Raw genomic sequence first — 19,723 nt, forward strand, 5'->3', positions numbered from 1 at the left:
TAATGACATCAGATATGGAAAATCTCAAAGTGAGATTGTAGAACACTTTGTACACATAGCAAAATAAATCCTCTCTCATTTCAAGCTGCCACCTTTATTTATTTTATTTGTTGTTGTGAACTTCATCCTTAAATGAGGCCTGCCACATATTAATAGGCCAGGGTCACACTTTCTGGGTTATCAAACTGCAGTGAGGTGATAGATGGCACACATATCTAGGGTGACCAGATGTCCTAATTTTATAGGGACAGTCCTGATTTTTGGGTCTTTTTCTTATACGGGCTTCTATGACCCTCCACCCCCATCCCGATTTTTCACATTTGCTGTCTGGTCACCCTACACATATCCCTATTTTGGCACCAAGCCACCTTGCCACAGAATACATCAACAGAAAGGGCTGCTCTTCTATGGCATTGCAAGCACTGGTGGATCACCGGAGACACTTTACCGACAGGAGTGTGGGCTGGTCAAAGAAGGTGCATTGTGACAGATTTTCATTACCAATCTGCCTGAGGCCACAGTTGATCAGGCTGGGGCCACAGGATCGTTTTTGGGGGAGGAGATGACGAGGCACACCAAGTGTCTAAATTTTAAAGCTTTATTGATTAAAATAATAGCAGAGAGTGCTGGGGACGTTCCCCTGTCACTCAGAGGAAGAAAGAAAGCGTTAGTGCCCCAAGCCCTAACCCACTTTCATACTCATACATGCATGACTGGCCAAGTCTGGGTGTAATGTCAGAAGAGAAGGGGGTGGGGGAGAAAGGTGGACAAGAGTGCTGTCCTGGGCCCAGGCTGTCCAGGTCTGCTGTTGCTCTCCAAATTGCTCCAGCTCTCAGGAGGTTTTTAAGTCCTGGCTCCTCGGGGGGGGATGGGAGCGGGGAGGACACAACATTCCCAAAACACCCTGGTTCCAGGGACAAGAGGCTCTGCTCCCCCTTTCGCTATCTTGTCTGTGTTTTCCATCTCTGCAGCTCCTAGACTTTGTTTTCCTTCCTGCTGGCCTTGCTGTTTTGCAGGTCTGTGCAGCTGGAGTTCTCTCTCTCATGGCTACTCGGGCACATTCAAGCCCCCATCTTTCTCGGCTGTCAGCCAAGTCTCGGCTGTGAGCAGTGCCCTTGGGTGGAGGCCAGTGTCGTATCTTCGTACTGAGCTAACTCCAGGGTTGAGTTAACTTTGCTCTTTTCTTCTTCTTCCCCCCGTCTCAGCCTCTTGTAACCTACAAAGGAAACTGTCACTCCTCACTCACACCTTTAACCCTTCCCAGCATGCTTTGCGATGCTTGCAACAGTGTTAGCCACATACTGATTTGCCCTCCCCGGGGACCTATGGGAGGGAGGGGACCATTGAGGTGTGACAGCATGCCGCTCACATCTTTACAAACACAAAGCTGTTTGGAAAGCTGCAAGCAGGGACTTTCTTTCCAGAGCAACAGATTACCATTCTGGATGTTGAAATGCCAGTAGTGATCCTGGGAGACCCAGACTACCCGCCTCCCTAGGCTCCTGAAGCCGTACACCGCTCACCTCGACAGCAACAAGGAGCGCTTCAACTACAGGCTTAGAGGTGCATAATGACAATTGAAAGTGCTTTTAGCCATTTGAAAGGTCACTGGCACTGTCTACTCACAAGATTGAACCTCAGTGAAAAACATATCTCAATGGTTGTAGCTGCCTGCTGTGTCCTGTGTAGTATCTGTGAAGCAAAGGAGGAAAAAGTTTCTGCCAGGGTGCAGGAGAGAGTTAGAACGGCTGTCTGCTGATTTTGAGCAACTGCATACCAGGGCTATTAGAAGGAGCTCAATGCAGAGCAATTCTGCTCAGAGAGGCTTTGAAAGACCATTTCAACAGTGAGCCATAGTAATGTTTGTTGCTGTAGTGTGCTCTACCTGGAATTGCTCTTTTGCACGCTGGTATGAACCTTGCAATGAGTGCTGTGTATGTGGTAATATAACATTGAAAATTCATCTATTACTTTTATGGATCTGTGAAGGATGTCAGCTCCGGCTGGCATACGTTGTGAACTAATAAAGATGAATTAACTTTCCAGAAATAGAGTTTTATTCCATACCCAGGCGAACAGACATTTATAACTGAATTAAAAAAAAAACTTAATAAATAAAGGCAAAAACTTTTGAAAGGGAATGAACAGTCATTTCCATTTCACAAACACATACACCAATCGTGTCTTTCACAGGTCACTGTATGTGCAGCTGTGATTGTCTGTTTTCTTCCTCAGGGTCGAGCAGTAGGGGTAGTGCAGTGCAGAATGTGATGAGGGGAGGTGTAGAAAGGCTCTGGAATGCAATTCTCTTCAGGTTGCAGAGGGAGGTGAGCATGGGACTGTTACTCATAGATTCATAGACTTTAAGGTCAGAAGGGACCATTATGGTCATCTAGTCTGACCTCCTGCACAATGCAGGCCACAGAATCTCACCCACCCACTCCTGTAACAAACCCCTAACCTATGTCTGAGTTACTGAAGTCTTCAAATTGTGGTTTGAAGACCTCAAGCTGCAGAGAATCCTCCAGCAAGTGACCTGTGCCCCATGCTGCAGAGGAAGGCGAAAAACCTCCAGGGTCTCTGCCAATCTGCCCTGGATGAAAATTCCTTCCCGACCCCAAATATGGTGATCAGTTAAACCCTGAGCATGTGGGCAAGACTCACCAGCCAGCACCCAGGAAAGATCAGCAAGAGTCTACAACGTATCTGTTTGCTGCTTGAGAAGTGCTAGCATCTCCTGCTGCACATCCCTTTCCTTTTCCTGCGCCTTTCTACTGTCCATTCTATCGCTGTCCATGCTGTCTGTGAGGGTAATCCTCCAAGCAGCAGAGGCTTGCAGGATCTCTTGAACAGGTTATGCCACAACTTCTTCCTTCACCACCTTATCTGACTGAGCCACTCTGCTGGTGTGGATGGAGATACCCTTAAGGCCACATTTTCCAGCTGCAAAAGATACAATGCAGAGAGGTACTATTGCAAGTATATTCATGAGATAAATGAAAGCTTGGTATACTAAACTCACTCCCTTTGATCCACAAACCGTGAAAGCACTGCATTCTCGCTCCTCCCTGGGAAAAGTGGAAACTAGATCAAATTATGAAGGATGAATATAAACAACACAAGCATGTAGAGACAAAATTAGAAAGGCCAAGGCACAAAATGATAGTAAACTAGCTAGAGAAATAAAGGGTAACAAGAAAACATTCTACAAATACATTAGAAGCAAGAGGAAAACCCAGGACAGGGCAGGCCCATTACTCAAAGAGGGGAGAAAGAATAAAAGAAAATGTGGAAGTGGTAGAAGTGAAACATGACTTTTTTGTTTCGGTTTTCACCAAAAAGTTTAGTAGCAATTTGACATCTCACAAAGTAAAGGCCAGTGAAAATGAGGTAGGATCTGAGGCCCTGATGAAATACATCCTAGAATACTCACACAACTGACTGAGGAGATATCTGGGCCATTAGCAGTTATCTTTGAAATCTCATGGAAGACGGGAGAGATCCCAGAGGACTGAAAAAAGGAACTATACTGCCAATCTATAAAAAAGGGGAATAAGGACAACCCGGGGAATTACAGACTAGTCAGCTTAATTTCAGTATCCGGAAAGATAATGGAGCAAATAATCAAGCAATCCATTTGCAAACAACTAGAAGATAGTAAGGTGATAAGTGACAGTCAACATGGATTTCTCAAGAACAAATCATGTCAAAGTAACCTAATAGCTTTCTTTGACAAGGTAACAAGCCTTGTGGATATGGAGGAAGTGGTAGATGAGATGTATCTTGACTTTAGTAATGCTTTTGATAGGTCTAGCTTGGCCATCTCATAAACAAATTAGGGAAATACAATGTAGATGGAGCTTCTATAAAGTGGATGCATAACTGGTTGGAAAACCAGTCCCAGAGTGTAGTTATCAGTGGTTCATAGTCTAGCTGGAAGGGCATATCGAGTACGGTCCTACAGGGATTAGTCCTGGTTCTGTTCAATATCTTCACCAATGATTGAGATAATGACACAGAGTACACTTATAAAGTTTATGGACTTTATAAGCTGGGAGGGATTGCAAATGCTTTGGAGAATAGGATTAAAATTCAAAATGATCTGGACAAATTGGAGAAATGGTCTGATGTAAATAAGATGACATTCAATAAGGACAAATGCAAAGTACTCCACTTAGGAAGGAACAATCAGTTGCACATACAAAATGGGAAATGACTGTGTAGGAAGGAGTACTGCAGAAAGGGATCCAGGGGTTGTAGTGGATCACAAGCTAAATATGAGTCAACAGTGTAACACTGTTGCAAAAAAAGCAAACATCATTCTGGGATGAATCAGCAGGAGTGTTATAAGCAAGTTACGAGAAGTAATCCTTCTAGTCTGCTCTGCACTGATAAGCCCTCAGCTGGAGTATTTTGTCCAGATTTAGGTGCCACATTGCAAGAAAATTGTGGTCAAATTAGAAAATTGTGGTCCAGAGAAGAGCAACAAAAATGATTAAAGGTCTAGAAAACATGACCTATTAGTAAAGACTGAAAAAAAAATTGTGTTTGTTTAGTCTGCAGAAAAGAAGATGAGGGGGGACATAATAATGCTAGCCCTTCTCCTCCATGCCCCAAGTGATCTGCTCATAGATGTCCATGTTTCTACAGCTGGATCAGAGCTGTGCTTGCACAGCCTCTTCTCTCCACAGATCCAGGAGATCCAACACTTCCTGAGTAATCCAGGCAAGAGCACATCTGCAACATGTAGCCAGCATGGTCAGCTGGGCACTTGTTAGGTGTGCTCTCCAAGCTGGGCAACCTGGAAATTGAATTTCAAAAATTCACGGGGCTTTAAAGGGGAGGGGCGTGTGTCTGCGTACCTGGCCGCTAGGCAGCAGAGTTCAAAACGGTGACAGAGCAGTCAAGATGGGGCATTGTGGGACACCCTCTGGAGGTCACTAAAGGCAACCTAAGTAATGCAATGTCTACACTGATGCTATGTCAACCTAAATGCTAACCTCTCATGGAGGTGGAATTATTAAATCGGCATAGCAGGTGAGTTACGTTGGTGGGAGTGAAATTTTAGTGTAGACACTTACAGAGTTAGGTTGACATAAGCTGCCTTGTGTCAGCCTAACTCTGTAGTGTAGACCAGGTCCAAGACTATAACTACTTACTCAGCTTGAAACTGGAGGTACAATATGTAATTGTGCACCTGCATTTTACAGCACAAGTCAATTCAAACCAATCAAAACCCTCTTATCTCCAGGACTAACTATATATTGTGATAGACTCAGACCAGTTGGGTACAGCAGAGTAGTAGAAGGCAGATATACTGGCCACTGGATAAAAAGTTTTCTGTTCCCTGACTGACCAGAGGAGGGGGCTGCTCCAGGCTAGGGTGGACACATGACTCCAATTAGCCTGCAAAAAGAGTCAGGTGAGGCCTTTAAGATAATATGAACACCTGACTCTAATTAAGGCCCCTCTGATACTGTAAAAGGGCTCACTCTGGTCAGGCCAGGGAAAGCCAAGGACCCAAAGGAGAGGCAGTGCAGCTGAAGGGCTGGGTAATGAAGACACCCTCAAGTCACTGGAGAGGGAGCCCTAAGGTAAGGGTGAAGAAGGCATTAAGAGAGAGAAGCGGGATGGTTGTGGGGAAGTGGCCCAGGAAAGTGTAGCAGTTCTGGCGGTGAAAGGTCAACTGCCAACAGCTGCTGCCACTAGTGTCCCTGGGCCGGAACCCGGAGTAGAGGGCGGGCCCGGAGTAGAGGGCGGGCCCGGGTTCCCCACAACCCACCACTACAGAAACACCTCCTGGGAAGGGAAGACAGGCCCCTGTCAGGAAAGTAGGCTAAACAGTTCTTGAATAAGCCCATAGGGACAACAGAGAGTGTGGGAGTTCTTTCACCAACCTTCTAGCTGGCTTATAATGAAAAGGGCTCAGTAGACTGTAACCCTGGCCCTAGAGAGAGAAGGGCAACATGGAGGGTCGCAGTGAGCCTCTGAGGCTAGCATAAACCGCCTGGAAATGCGAGACCCATGGGGACAAGGTTGGAGCTCTGCCACAATATATAAAATAATAAAACAATGAAGTAAATAAACTCAGCTAGATGTAAACGACTTACTTGTTTAGAAAGCTAAAACTCTAGGTGAACAAATTGAGGTCTTGCGTCTGAGGTGTCCTAACACTGACCTTTCTGATACCATTGTGCCAACAGGTTTGCTCTCCGCTGGTTGGGGCTGACACATAATTACGGTCCACTGAAAGAATACCATGTTCCTGTATAGTACCTGGACTTCTGGGTGCTCAGTGGGAAGTTACAAAAAACATGGTGCTTCTCAATAGCACTGATAGCTTTCTTCTTGATTATAATCACTTAAATATATATTAAAAACAAAAGCATGCTGTGTAGTGTAAAATCTAAAACCTACACCATGTGCTGAAATAGATCTATATTTGAGACAGGGTTATTAATTTTTTTTCTCTATTACACGTTACCCATTCACCCTCTGCTGGAAATTGGCATTCTTTTAAAGTCTAAGATGGAATTATCTGAGAGCTTTCCAGCCACTTAGAGATAAGTTGAAAAAAATTAAACACACACACAAACAAAAATTGGTTAAGCAAAGATTTCAGTGCCAAATCTCTCAACTCAGCACCTAAATACTTTCTATCTTTGGTACTTATATAGCTCCAATCACCACAGTACCTGAGACTTCACTATCTTTAATAGTGTTTAACCCCAGAACAGCTCTGAGAGATAGGGAAGTAAGATTATCCCTATTTTACAGATGGGGAACCGAGGCACAGAAAGGTTAAACAACTTTCCCAAGGTCACACAACATGTCTGTGACAGAACAGGGACTTAAACCCAGGTCACCCAAGTCATAGGCTAGTGCCCTAACCTTTGGATCATTCTTAAATACTTCTGCTGCTTCCCCAACCTATCATGAAATCCTCTTGGTATTTCCTAGTTCACAAAAAAAATATTTCAGACTAAGACAAAAATGATATCCTTACAAGCCATTACATTATTCCTTGCAACTTGTGCTAGCCGAGATGCAAATGAATGTTATTTCAGTCTAATCAGTGATGATATTTGGCATATTACATATGGATTAAACTCTATTCTAATTTTTGCTTTGCTGTTACCTTTTCATGCTTAACTTAATTTATAAATTATTTTCCATTGAAGTAGAACTCAGACATTTATGATAAACTTATTTTTGAATTATTTTTTAAAAGTAAATATATCCATTTTGTTGACAAAAACAATTTTGACTGCTCCAAAACTTAAATATCAGAGAGATTTTAATTTCCATGCATTCTAAATATTATTTTGCACTTATACACAATAGTTATGGCAGATTTCAATGTTTTTCCAAAAAATGATATATGTACCACACGAGGAGTCACTTCAAACCCCGCTGCAATGCAGCCACCTCTAATATGAAGTGTTGCAACACAGCAATACCACACAATCGTTTAGGACCAAAATGAAGGAGGATACCATAATTTATTTTAAATTGCAGGGACCATATAGGTAGACAAAATGTGATTATACTGCTGTAATTTAGACAGGACATTGGGTTTAATATTCTGCCCTTAAACTTTAACAAATATCTTGAGATATTTAATGGACCCCAGTTTTATGTTTCAATCAAAAGACAGCACATGCAACATCATAGTACTCCTCTAACACTATGTTAGAACTGAATTTCTGCACCATGACAGAATGATCCATGCTGGGATCCCCAGAGAGTTTTCTCACAAGCTCCTTCCCATGGATAATTCAGAAAGAGGGAGTAATCCAGGCCTTTGGTTCTTTTCCCGTAAGTCTAAAATCCATCAGATATTTATGTTTCTTAAGGCAGAAAGGACTATTGTGACCATCTAGTCTGTCCTCCTGCATAATACAAGCCACAGAATTTCACTACGTGATTCTTGCAACAACCCTATAACTTCTGACTGAGATATAGAACATCTCTTAGGAAGACATCCTGACTTGATTTAAAGACTTCAAGTGATGGAGAATCCCTCACATCCCATAGTAAGTTGTACTTATGGGTAGATGTTACAGCCATACCAGCATCTTTACTAGCTTATATAGATACAGCATGTCTTCTCAATCAGTAGAAATCAAAACCATATACATGGATTGTCTCCTTGCACACCAGTGGGTCCCTGCTACACATGATGGCATTTGTGTTTTTACAACAGTTATTTTAATTAACTTACATGACAGAGCCATGTCCTGAAAGCACACACTGTAAACAACTATGATCTGCCATTTAATTATTAGAAGGCTGGCACATTCCAAATGGCCACCCAGAGAGAAAAAGTGGGTGAGGTACTTTCTTTTACTGGACCAACTTTTCTGTTGGTGAGAGAGACAAGCTTTCAAGCTTACAGAGAGCTCTTTTTCAGGTCAAACAAACAGAGGCACGGATTCACTGTTCCTGATGAGCTGTGCTCCACACAGGAAGGAGGCAAAGTCTTTACCATTATTTGTATTAGGATAGTGCCTAGGAACCGCAATCAAGAACCAAAGCCCCATTGCACTTAAGCCATCTTTCTTCTTCCCCTGTGATGGGAGCTGCTTGGGGGCCCAGTCTGAGAAAGGAGCCTCAAGGCTGCTGCTGCCACCCACAGTTGGCTGTGTATGATCCCAAAGAGCTGTTTGAGAAAGCTGTCACCCTCCAAGCACTTTCTGCCCTTCGCCCGCCCATGGTGTGTCAGAGGATGATGGCAAAAAGCCATTGTATCAGCTTTTTGTTGCAAGGGGAACCCCCCTATGTTAGGTATATTCCTTGGCAGCTAGATCCACTGCCTTCACATTGCTGGAGAAACTAGCCCAGAACACTGCATGTCAGCATCCCCCAAAGGATTCACACCCTGCAAAATATCATCTAAATGCATTAAACACCGCCCTGGATTCTAGATGATAGTACAGGAAAAAGCTCTGCCCAGAGCCTTTGCGGGCATAGTGAAAGCAAGCAGCACAGAATGTCATTTGGATGTGTGGAGAGAGGAAGAAAGGAACAGGCAACTGAAGAAAACAGCAAGCTGAGATGGGGCAGAAGGTGAACAGAATTAGCCAATAGTGAGGCATATCATAGACTACATTATAATTTTGAGCTAGGGTATTCTGCCATAATATTCTACGATTCAATTATCATAGGCATCAAAGACTGAGACATGCGTAGTTGTGCCCCGTGGTTGGAGCTGAGGGTCAGAGCCAGAGCCAAGGATTAGAGCCTAAGTCAGAAGTATGAGCCAAATGTCAGAGTAGGTTTACCTGCAATCAGGCAAGGCAGGGGCAAGGCTGGAGTAAGGTGAGAACAGGACTGGAACAAGGTAAGGGCAAGGCTAGAAACAAGCAGGCATAAGAGCTCTCTCAGCTGTGGGCGAATGCTTTGAGCAGCCTCTGAACTGCTGCTGGGCCCAAGAGATGGTCTGCTGATTTTTTCCACAAATCAGGCAGTGTAGCCAATCAGGCAGAGCCTATGACAAACCAGCTGTGCTTGTTAGGTTGCCTGGAGACTGGCTCTGCTGTTTGACAATAAAGAATTTTTAGATCAGATTCCTTCCACCACATCCTTCCCTCCCTGTCACCCCTCCCAGACACCCCTCAAAAACCCCAGTCATTCAAATTCTGTTACCAGAGGGCAGAGTGTACAGGCAGATCTTACTTTTGTTGACAAACTCTCATATGAATCCCTCCTAAATCAATTTATTTTTCTTCTACCTCTATTTATAGTTTATTAGTCTTATGTTTTGCCTGCTTAAATTTAAGATCTAATTTACCATCTAGATAATAAAAGTAAAAATATGGGAACTGTTGATACTGGTTTCATCCCTCAAAACAGAAGGAAAATATTTCTTCCAGCTGTAGGTGGATATTGTAAAGCCCAGAGTTCATTTTAAGATAGTAAGTTATCGGACAAAATTACCAATCTTTCGTTGAATGTATGTTGCACGTCAATTAACCATACGACATGAGTACAGCACATGAGAAGTTGAGTGCAAGAGCAGCTGTGATAATTTATAATCACTTCACTGCCCACACAGTTATTCAATTTAATAAAAAATAGGTTAGCATGCAGAGTATGCTGAAAACATTGCAAATATACTAACTAGGTTGTAAGATTGGGGCAGAGACTGTCATTGTTTTGCATTTATACAGAGCCTAGCACAATGGGATCTTAGGTCATGATTGGGGGTGCTAGGTGTCACAGTAATCCAAATAAATAATTATAATATTTATATAACTGAAAGGATTTTACTACTCATTGGTAAACAGCAGCCACAAACAATCTGCTTTTAAGTACTCCATCATGCTTTGAACATACTGGTGTGTAAAACTGGTATTCCGGAGAGAAAATGAATAGCTTTGCTTAGAGATGGGCACAGTACAGGGAGATAACAGTGTTTGCTTTCATGTCTAAGTTTGCTAAAAAGTAGCTCAGGTGGATCACCATGTGCTGAAGCTGGCAGTGGAGAAATTTGTAGGCAACAGGAAATCTGGGAGCTAGAACCAAATTGGTGCTCCAGAACACCAACAGGGTTAAAATAAAGAAAAGTAGCAGTAAAACTAAACTTAAAAAATGTGTGTGTGTGGGGACCCAAAGAGTAAGAACCTGAGGGTGGAACAGAGAAGAGATAAGTAACAGAAAGGGGGACAGATGTGGAGACACAAATGACTTTTTGTTACAGGAATAATGATTATGCTCTGCTGGCACACATGACCCCTCCGCACCATGGGAATTTCATTGGTTTCAACACCAGGAGGAACGATCATGAATTCAACGTTTTGATAAGCCGCTAGCCAGCCTGTCATGCAAGAAATTGCTTCACCTCAAATAGCCAAAGAAATGTTTTGACATGAAGGCAGCAAAACGTTTTCAAAAAAGAGAAATTCATTAAGTTAGTGCCTGAGTCATAGATGGAAAGCGCTAGAGAAGAGCAAAAGATGATTCTCTTTTACCTAGCGTACTTTGTGCTTCGAAAATCCGTACCCTAGTGGTTTGGTATGTCTACACTGGCCAACAGACCATATTATGAACCATAGGAACACTTAAGAATTTAACAAAGTTCCGCAGCCTGGGCAAAAGGCCACTCTAGACAAGGTTTTGGATTTCAGTCAGTATTTACAACCACATTTTAAAAGATTATCCAATAGATATAGGCTGTCAATTAATCGCAGTTAACTCATGCAATTAGCTCAAAAAATTAATGATTAAAAAAAGTAATTGCAATTATTGCATTGTTCAATAGAATACCAATTGAAATTTATGAAATATTTTGAATTTTTTTTTACATTTTCAAATATATTGATTTTAATTACAACACTGACTACAAAGTGTGCACCACTCACTTTATTTTTATTACAAATATTTGCACTGTAAAATGATAAACAAAAACAGTATTTTTAAATTCACCTCATATCAGTATTGTAGAGATTTCTTTATTGTGAAGGTGCAACTTACAAATGGAGATTGTTTGTTACATAACTGCACTCAAAAACAAAACAATGAAAAACTTTAGCGCCTACCAGTCAACTCAGTCCTATTTCTTGTTCAGCCAATCGCTAAGACAAACAAGTTTGTTTACATTTATGGGAGATAAGGCTGCCCACTTCTTATTTAGTGTGTCATCAGAAAGTGAGAAAAGGCGTTTGCATGGGACTTTTACAGCTGGCATTGCAAGATATTTACGTGCCAGATATGCTAAACATTCTTATGCCCCTTCATTCTTTGGCCACCATTCCAGAGGCCATGCTTCCATGCTGATTACACTCGTTAAAAAAATAATGTGTTATTTAAATTGGGAGTGGGGGATTGTATGTCTCTGGCTCCATTTTACCCGCATTCTGCCATATATTTCATGTTATAATAGTCTCAGATGATGACTCAGTACATGTTCATTTAAAAAAAAAAAACTTTTGCTGCCCATTTGACAAAATGCAAAGAAGGTACTGTGGTAGACCCAGGCCAGTTGGGAACAGCAGAGTAGTAGAAGGGAGATATACTGGCCACTGGATAAGCAGTTTTCTTTACCCTGAGTGACCAGAGCAGGGGCTGCACCAGGCTAATGAGAACACCTGACTCCAATTAACCTGCTAAGAGTCAGGTGAGGCTGTTAAGCACCTGACTCTAAGACTCCTCTGATGCTATAAAAGGGCTCACTCCAGTCAAGCCAGAGAGAGCCAGGGAGCCATAGGAGAGGAAGTGCATGCGAGGAACTGGGAGCAAGAGGCACGCAAGAAGCTGAGAGTGAGTAGGCATACTGCTGGAGGACTGAGAAGTACAAGCGTTATCAGACACCAGGAGGAAGGTCCAGCGGTCAGGACAAGGAAGGTGTTGGGAGGAGGCCATGGGGAAGTAGCCCAGGGAGTTGTACCTGTCGCATAACTGTACCAGGACGCACTCTAGACAGCTGCAGTCAACAGGGCCCTGGGCTGGAACCTAGAGTAGAGGGCGGGTCCGGGTTCCCCCCAAACCTCCCAACTCCTGATCAAACACAGGAGGAATTGACCAGGACTGTGGTTTCTACCAGAGGGGAAGGTCTCTGGGCTGTTTCCCAACCCACAGGGTGAATCTGTGAGGCAAGCAAATCCGCCAATAAGCACAGGACTCACCAAGGTAGAGGAGGAACTTTGTCACAGTACTAATGTGAGATTTCTAAAGATAGCTACAGCATTTGACCCAAGGTTTAAGAATCTGAAGTGCCTGCCAAAATCTGAGAAGGATGAGCTGTGGAGCATGCTTTCAGAAGTCTTAAAGGACCAACATTCCAATGCGGAAACTACAGAACCTCAACCACCAAAAAAGAAAATCAACCTTCTACTGGTGGCATCTGACTCAGATGATGGAAATGAACATGCGTTGGTCCGCACTGCCTTGGACTGTTATCGAGCAGAACCCACCATCAGCATGGACGCATGTCTTCTGCAATGATGGTTGAAGCACAAAGGGACATATGAATCTTTAGCGCTTCTGGCACGTAAATATGTTGCAACGCTGGCTACAACAGTACCATGAGAACACCTGTTCAGGTGACATTGTGAACAAGAAGCAGGCAGCATTATCTCCTGCAAATGTAAACAAACTTGTTTGTCTGAGCAATTGGCTGAACAAGAAATAGGACTGAGTGGACTTGTAGGCTCTAAAGTTTTACATTGTTTTATTTTTGAATGCAGTTTTTTTTGTACATAATTCTACATTTGTAGGTTCAACTTTCATGATAAAGAGATTTCACTACAGTAGTTGTATTAGGTGAATTGAAAATTCTCTTGTTTTTTACAGTGCAAAAATTTGTAATAAAAATAAATATAAAGTGAGCACTGTACACTCTGTATTGTGTTATAATTGAAATCAATATATTTGAAAATGTAGAAAACATCCAAATGGTATATTACTGTTTAACAGTGTGATTTATCACAATTTTTTAATTGCTTGATAGCCCTATAATAGATATACAAAAGATAGTTACTGCCTGATGTGCTTTAAAATGTTGGGAGAAGCTGTGGTTATCTCTAAATAGATATTGAACCAGTAAAGGAGCTTTGCTGTAAGAGTTGTTCAATAATAATTAGTACACCAAAAACATGGGATGTATAACTTCTTTCAAAACTGCTTTTAGAAAAAAGTTTCAAAATATTATTTTAAAAGGGTGTATAAATTAAAGCACTTCTGCTTCCTTTGGCTGAAGAAACACCTGTATGAGTTTGAGGAAAGCCATGGGACCACAATTTTTAAAATTTCATTTCCTAAGTGTATTTTCATACTGTTAGTTATACTGAATAACTCAAGAAGAGAAATAGGCAAGAAGTCAGTGGAAATAATTTAATGAGGACGTTCATAATGCAGGAATAAGGTATCAGATTGGACTAAGCCAGTGTTCTTTTTGAGAGCAACCATGTAGATTTCCAGAACAAGATTAGCACATTTTAGGCACAAAATAAGGAATGTTATAGGAAATGCTGGCCCTTCAAAAATAATTTGTCCAACCATATACAATGCAGCATGACTAAAGAATAAAAGCCAGCAGAATCTTTTCAATTTCTTTATTGTAGAAAAACAAAGGCTTACATTTGACCTCAAAAGCAGCATTATTTCATTAATTCAAGAAGTTAGTACATTAAGTTTTCAGAAACCTTTAGAGAATGCATCCATCCAAGATAAAATAGAAAACCCTCTCCCCCTCTCAGTGTACTAAGTTCTTTACATGACCAAACAAAAATCCTTTCATTTTACACCACAAGCCTGTCTTTACACATATTTCAAGCTAAAAGGGAATTTTAAATATAAGATTGTGTGTAGTTTTCCACATCCTAAGCAGACACAGCTGGGCGCACAGCCTGATGAAAACAGCAGTGCATTTAAAGCTTGGATTTTTGTAGGTTAGTACACATCTGGTTATCCTGACAATTCATAAAGTGACTGACAGACACTCTTCTATTAACTCTAACTGATCAAACCACCAGAAATTTGGCAGCTTAATGGTACTTCCACACCAGGGACTAGTGAGTCCTGTCTTTCATGGTGCATGTAGGTATTATCCCCAGGTCCATCTCTCACTAGACCATTTCTCAACAAAGTGTTTGGCTACTATTGTAGCAACAGAAACTATTGACAAAATAAGACTAAGGAAAATTAAGTCATATGGGGTGGTGGTTAAAACTGAATTCTATGTAACAGCATTCCAGGGTTTTTTTAAAAAAAATTCTAGATTTTTCTAAAAACACAACACAATGACCAGTGAAGTCCCCAAAAAGCCACTAACTTTTGACCTTGTACAAAATTATATATTTAGGTTCAAATAACTAACTGAAAAGACTAAGATCTTAACTGAAACCTTCACAGCGGAATAAAAATCACAAATAATGTATAAAGCAGCAAGATATTCCTCACTGATCAGACTCACATTCTGATTATTTAGCACTGAGTTGTGCCAGCATTGAAAGTTACTGGAAGTTCAAGTGGCCTACTATTAAGTGAAGTGTTTTGTAACATAACGTAACTGCAGCTGCACTATGTTTAAAGAAGTTTTGAAACAAAATATAAAATAACTACAAGCATCTCTTCAACTATAAGACAACTAAGACTAAGACTAAAAGGTCTGGAAAGTCGTCCACAGCTTAAAAAAAAGTATTTAAAAAGATAATTCAATTTTCTATTTACAACCAAACTACCCAAATTTAAAATATGTATTTCTATTTATTATAAATGAAAAGGGGAAATTCACATGGGGCAGGGGGAGGCCAAAAAAAACCATACTACACAACTGCAATTTTTATATTTGATAAGTAAAAGTACTCATGTTTCTTCTCTCCTACAGGAAGATATTCATTTCAAGCAGGGACAGTAGGAGAATCTCTTTCCTAAAAAAATGAAAATGCAGGATTCTAAATTTGTCAATTACAAAAGCTCAAAGAAAACCAATGAGCTTTCTGAAAATAAATTATTAATCTCCACAATGTACTCATCTTCCACTGCAAAGTCTCTCAAGTCAGGCATTTAGTTTGTTGTGTTCTGCACTGCAGCTTCTATACAAAGCCAGATGTTACTAAACTATTTTAAAAGAAGAACCAACTTTCTTTTACAACAGGGAAAAGAACGAAGCAGTTGCTATCTCAAGTTCAATTTACCTGCAGATTAATTCCAACACAAAATCTTCTATTTAAGATTATCCATATTTATATTTAGAAATATTTCTCTTAATTCAGTGTTATAGCATTTATTAAGTGATTAAGCTGCCTTATACAGAAAACATTACTATTGTATTATATTATAATATGTCCTTTAAAAACATCAAAGCTAGAAAAGCTCATGGCTCACTATCCAACTGAATCTTATATAGCTTCAGTAGTGAGAGAAAGAGGAGCATAAGTTTGGTTGCTATGGTAATCTCCATTGCATCAATGCCAACCAAAAAAACAAACAAACAAAGGTTGTTCTGTGGTTTATCCCTTGAGATCTCAACTCTGGAGAAAATTTAGTCCCATTCGGTGTCATGGGGTTATATTAAAAATGATTTTCATGATTAAATAGCTCACGAAAATGCATTCCACTGACAAATATCCCTCTATCAGTGCTAATGATGGCTCCATTAACTTTCCTTCCACAGTCTACAATTTGTAGTCAAAAGCTATCTCAATGTAAGTATCAACACCAACCCTTGTTCAAAAATATGTGTTTAAATAAAAAAATTTTCTTTAAAAATAAGTCACAATCTGCACTTAAGGCCTGGTCTACACTGGCAAGTTTTTTCACCAAAAGGCAGCTTTTGGCAACACAACAGCAGAGGCGTACATACTGTAAAGCCACTTTTTGCCCCGAAACTCCTCAGTTGCAGCGCTGTAATAAAACCACCCCAACGAGAGTTTTAGGTCTTTCTGCACCAAGACTTTAGCCCCTTAGTGCCAGTGTAGACACCATGCTTAATTTTAGCGCTTACTGGTCTCTGGACGGTGTCCCACAGTGCTCATCCTGACCACTCTAGTCAGCAGTTTCAACTCTGCTGCCCTGACATCAGGTAAACAACATTCCGCCCCTCCCCCTTTAAAGCCCAGGGAATTTTGAAATTCCCCTTCCTGTTTGCTCGGTATGTAGAGCTCACATTGCATTTTCCCAACTAACCTTTGTGGCCCCACGCAGAAAACGATCTACCGCTTGGACCACTGCAGAGCTACTGGATCTGATAAGTGTTTGTGGGGAGGAGGCTGTCTAGTCCCAGCTGAGCTCCAGCTGTAGCAATTTCGATACCTACGGCCAGAATGCGCACAGCTTGCATGAAAAGGGATATGACCAGGACACACTGCAGGGCGGAGCAAAGGTGAAGGAGCAGAGGAACGCGTACCACAAGACAAGGGAGACAAACGTCTGCTCTGGTGCTTTGCGTTGTTGTGTTGTTTTTATAAGGTGTTGGACGCTATCCTAGGTGGCAAGCCCACCTCCACCACAAAGAGCACTGTGGATACTTCGGCGGGTCTGGAGCCAGTGGGAAGTGGACCTAACCCAGAGGAGGAGATCATTAATGAAGCGGTGGAGGCTGAAGATGTAGAGCCCAATGATACATCCAGTCAGGAGTTGTCCTCCACTCCAGTCTCTGCAGTCGCTCTCTGGTGAGCCAGAAGTGGGAGAGGAGACTCCCTGGTAAGCTGTTTTGCTTTGTGAAGTTTTGAAGCGGGTTGAGGGCAGAAAAATGTAGAAGGCTGGCTTTGTTTCTTGTTTAAAATATTAGTAAGGTACTATTTTAATAAATAACTCTCTCTTAGGCCTTGCATTTAAACACAAGTTCTGTGGGAAACTGCCAGTAATTGATTTTAGTACTGCCATATAACAAAGCATTTCTGTAATTAATAACAAATTAACTTTAAAACATAAAAAAGGTATTTCTTTCAAAATAATGTACAGTAGCTAAAATAAAAGTGTCTTTATGGAAAGCCCAAGCCATCTTTAGCCATCAGAATTTCAAAGAGTGTGTAAGATTTACAAGTTTCATTCTAAACTTTCTTGCAATTTTTCCACTTCTGTTCATATAAAAAGATGATCCTGATATATGCCGGCCACAACATTACTAGATTATCACGTGTAGCCAGGGCTATAGCATATTTTACCTGATTGTTGCCTGTGAAGAAACAGTTTAGGAGCATTAATCTTCAGACACAACACTCAGAATAATAAAATATTAATCAAAAATAATTAAGAAAGCGTTCAGGTCCCCACCCTTCCCATGACCATATTTGATAAGAAGATTTGAATACATGCAAGTCAAAACTAGCAAAATACAGACAAAAGGTCCTCTTCTGTGAAGATCATCATTAAATGACTGACTTCAATAAATAAGGCTATTTTGAAATTCTACAGAATCCTTTAAACTAGGCAACCTAGTCTTTTTTCTTATCAAATATATGTTTCTGTCCATGTTCTCCATCTGAAAGTTCTGCGGATTTTTCTTTGTTTTCCTGCTCTTGTTCTTCCTCACTGCCTTCATCTGTAAGTTCCCTATCTCCAGTTTCCTTTTTAGATGTCTCATTTTCCTCTACACCTCCAAGGGTGTCAACTGTGCAGATTCCATAACACATGATGCTGATGACACCCAGTGGCAGACCAAAGAGAAAGCAGCCCAGAAGTGGAGAACTCTTGAATACAGACTGTTGAAATATAATTTGAAGTCAAAAGCACTTTAGGGGATATTTAAGATAGCTTACAGCATTTCTTACAAGTTTCACTATATTTATTTCTAAAAACCCTAATAGACAAAATCAGTTTTCTTGGAAAAGGTGTAAGAACCATTATGCCTATGCTGTTTTTAAACTTGTGAAAATCTTTGAACCTGAAGAGAAACGGTTTTGCTAGGAAGCTGAAAAGTAGTATAAGAACTATGTATTTTGTAATTTGAAAAGAGGCATGAGACACTGCTGAGTTAAATATTGAGACCTTAAAAACACACTGAAGTTTGAAATGTACCAGTAGTAGCACCTACTACTAAAGTTGCCTGACACTTCCCATTAAATGACCCTGTCTTTATTTACTTTGCCAAACTTTAACTGTTTGGGGCTGAAATTTTCAATGCTAGGTGTATGCTTTAGGCTGATTTTTATATATTACTTATATACACACATACACAAAATCAGCCTGAGACAGGCACTTGGCATTGAAAACATATATATTATATATAAAGAGAGATATAGATATATACATTTTATCCAAAACAGTTCAGACATTTCTGAGAATGAGGATAGGGAAAGTAACATTTTTATGTGTTAAAAGAATTCTGGCAATCTTTTCTTTGGAAAGCTCTAGTGCCCCAGGCTTTAGAGCAGGGACTAGATATTTGGCAAGTGGGTGGCCTTTGTGCAAAGATGGCCTTTTAACACCCCCAGGAAAATCTGTCCACATTTGGCCAAGTTGTAAGCCTACCTCAGTTAGTACAAGCTCAGTAGAGACTTGCTAGAGTTTAACAACTAAAATCTCAAAGATTCCATCCTCCCTATGCATGCTCACAGTTAGTTTTTTTCCAGTGTTGGAAGTTATGCAGTAAATGAGGCAGGGGAGAGGAAGAAAAAGGATGGTCTCATGGTTTAGGCCGTTGAGTGTTGCTTTTGAGAACTGGATTCTATCCCTGCCTCTGACACAGACTTCCTATTTTATGCTAAGCAAGTCATTTAAACCAACCTTTCATGGGTGGGCACTAATTGAGTGTTTCTAATTTTAGGGCTATCTGACTTGAGATGTTTGGTATGATTTGAAGAAGTGCGGAGCACTCTCTGCTGCAACTGAACTTGGTGAAGGCTGTGTTCAGAACATATGAAGTGCTATATAATTTTAAATACTCTGAAAGTCAGGCCCTAGATGTCTTAAATCAGGCACTCTAAACTAGTGGATAGTTTTGACCTTAATCTCTCTGTGCCTCAGTTCCCCATCTGTAAAAAGGTGAGAGGAGTTATTTAAGTTAAGAGCCAATGTGGGCACAAGAACAAATGGATATAAAATGGCCATCAACAAGTTTAGGCTTGAAATTAGATGATGGTTTCTAACCATCAGAGGAGTAAAGTTCTGGAACAGCAATCAAAGAGGAGCAGAGGAGGGAGCAAAAAACCTAACTGGCTTCAAGATTGAGCTTGATAAGTTTATGGACAGATTCGTATGATGAGACTACCTTTCAATAACAAGTGACCCATCTCAGGCTGTTAGTAAATATATCCAACGGCCAGAGATGGGACACTAA

General features: G+C 40.9%; 1 protein-coding gene across 2 annotated transcripts in view; it reads right to left on the reverse strand.

Moving 5' to 3' along the window:
- Nucleotides 1-14,039: 14,039 nt before the first annotated feature.
- TMX3 (thioredoxin related transmembrane protein 3) overlaps nucleotides 14,040-19,723 on the reverse strand; it is a 63,127-nt gene continuing 57,443 nt past the window's right edge. For both annotated transcript variants that reach the window (XM_045006167.1, XM_045006168.1), the window contains exon 16: nucleotides 14,040-18,146. In XM_045006167.1, the coding sequence (XP_044862102.1) occupies nucleotides 17,880-18,146 (267 nt within the window). In that variant the 3' untranslated portion in view covers nucleotides 14,040-17,879. The remainder of the gene's footprint in view (nucleotides 18,147-19,723) is intronic.

This window comes from Mauremys mutica, chromosome 2 (genome assembly GCF_020497125.1).
Source record: "Mauremys mutica isolate MM-2020 ecotype Southern chromosome 2, ASM2049712v1, whole genome shotgun sequence".
Lineage (NCBI taxonomy): Eukaryota > Metazoa > Chordata > Testudines > Geoemydidae > Mauremys > Mauremys mutica.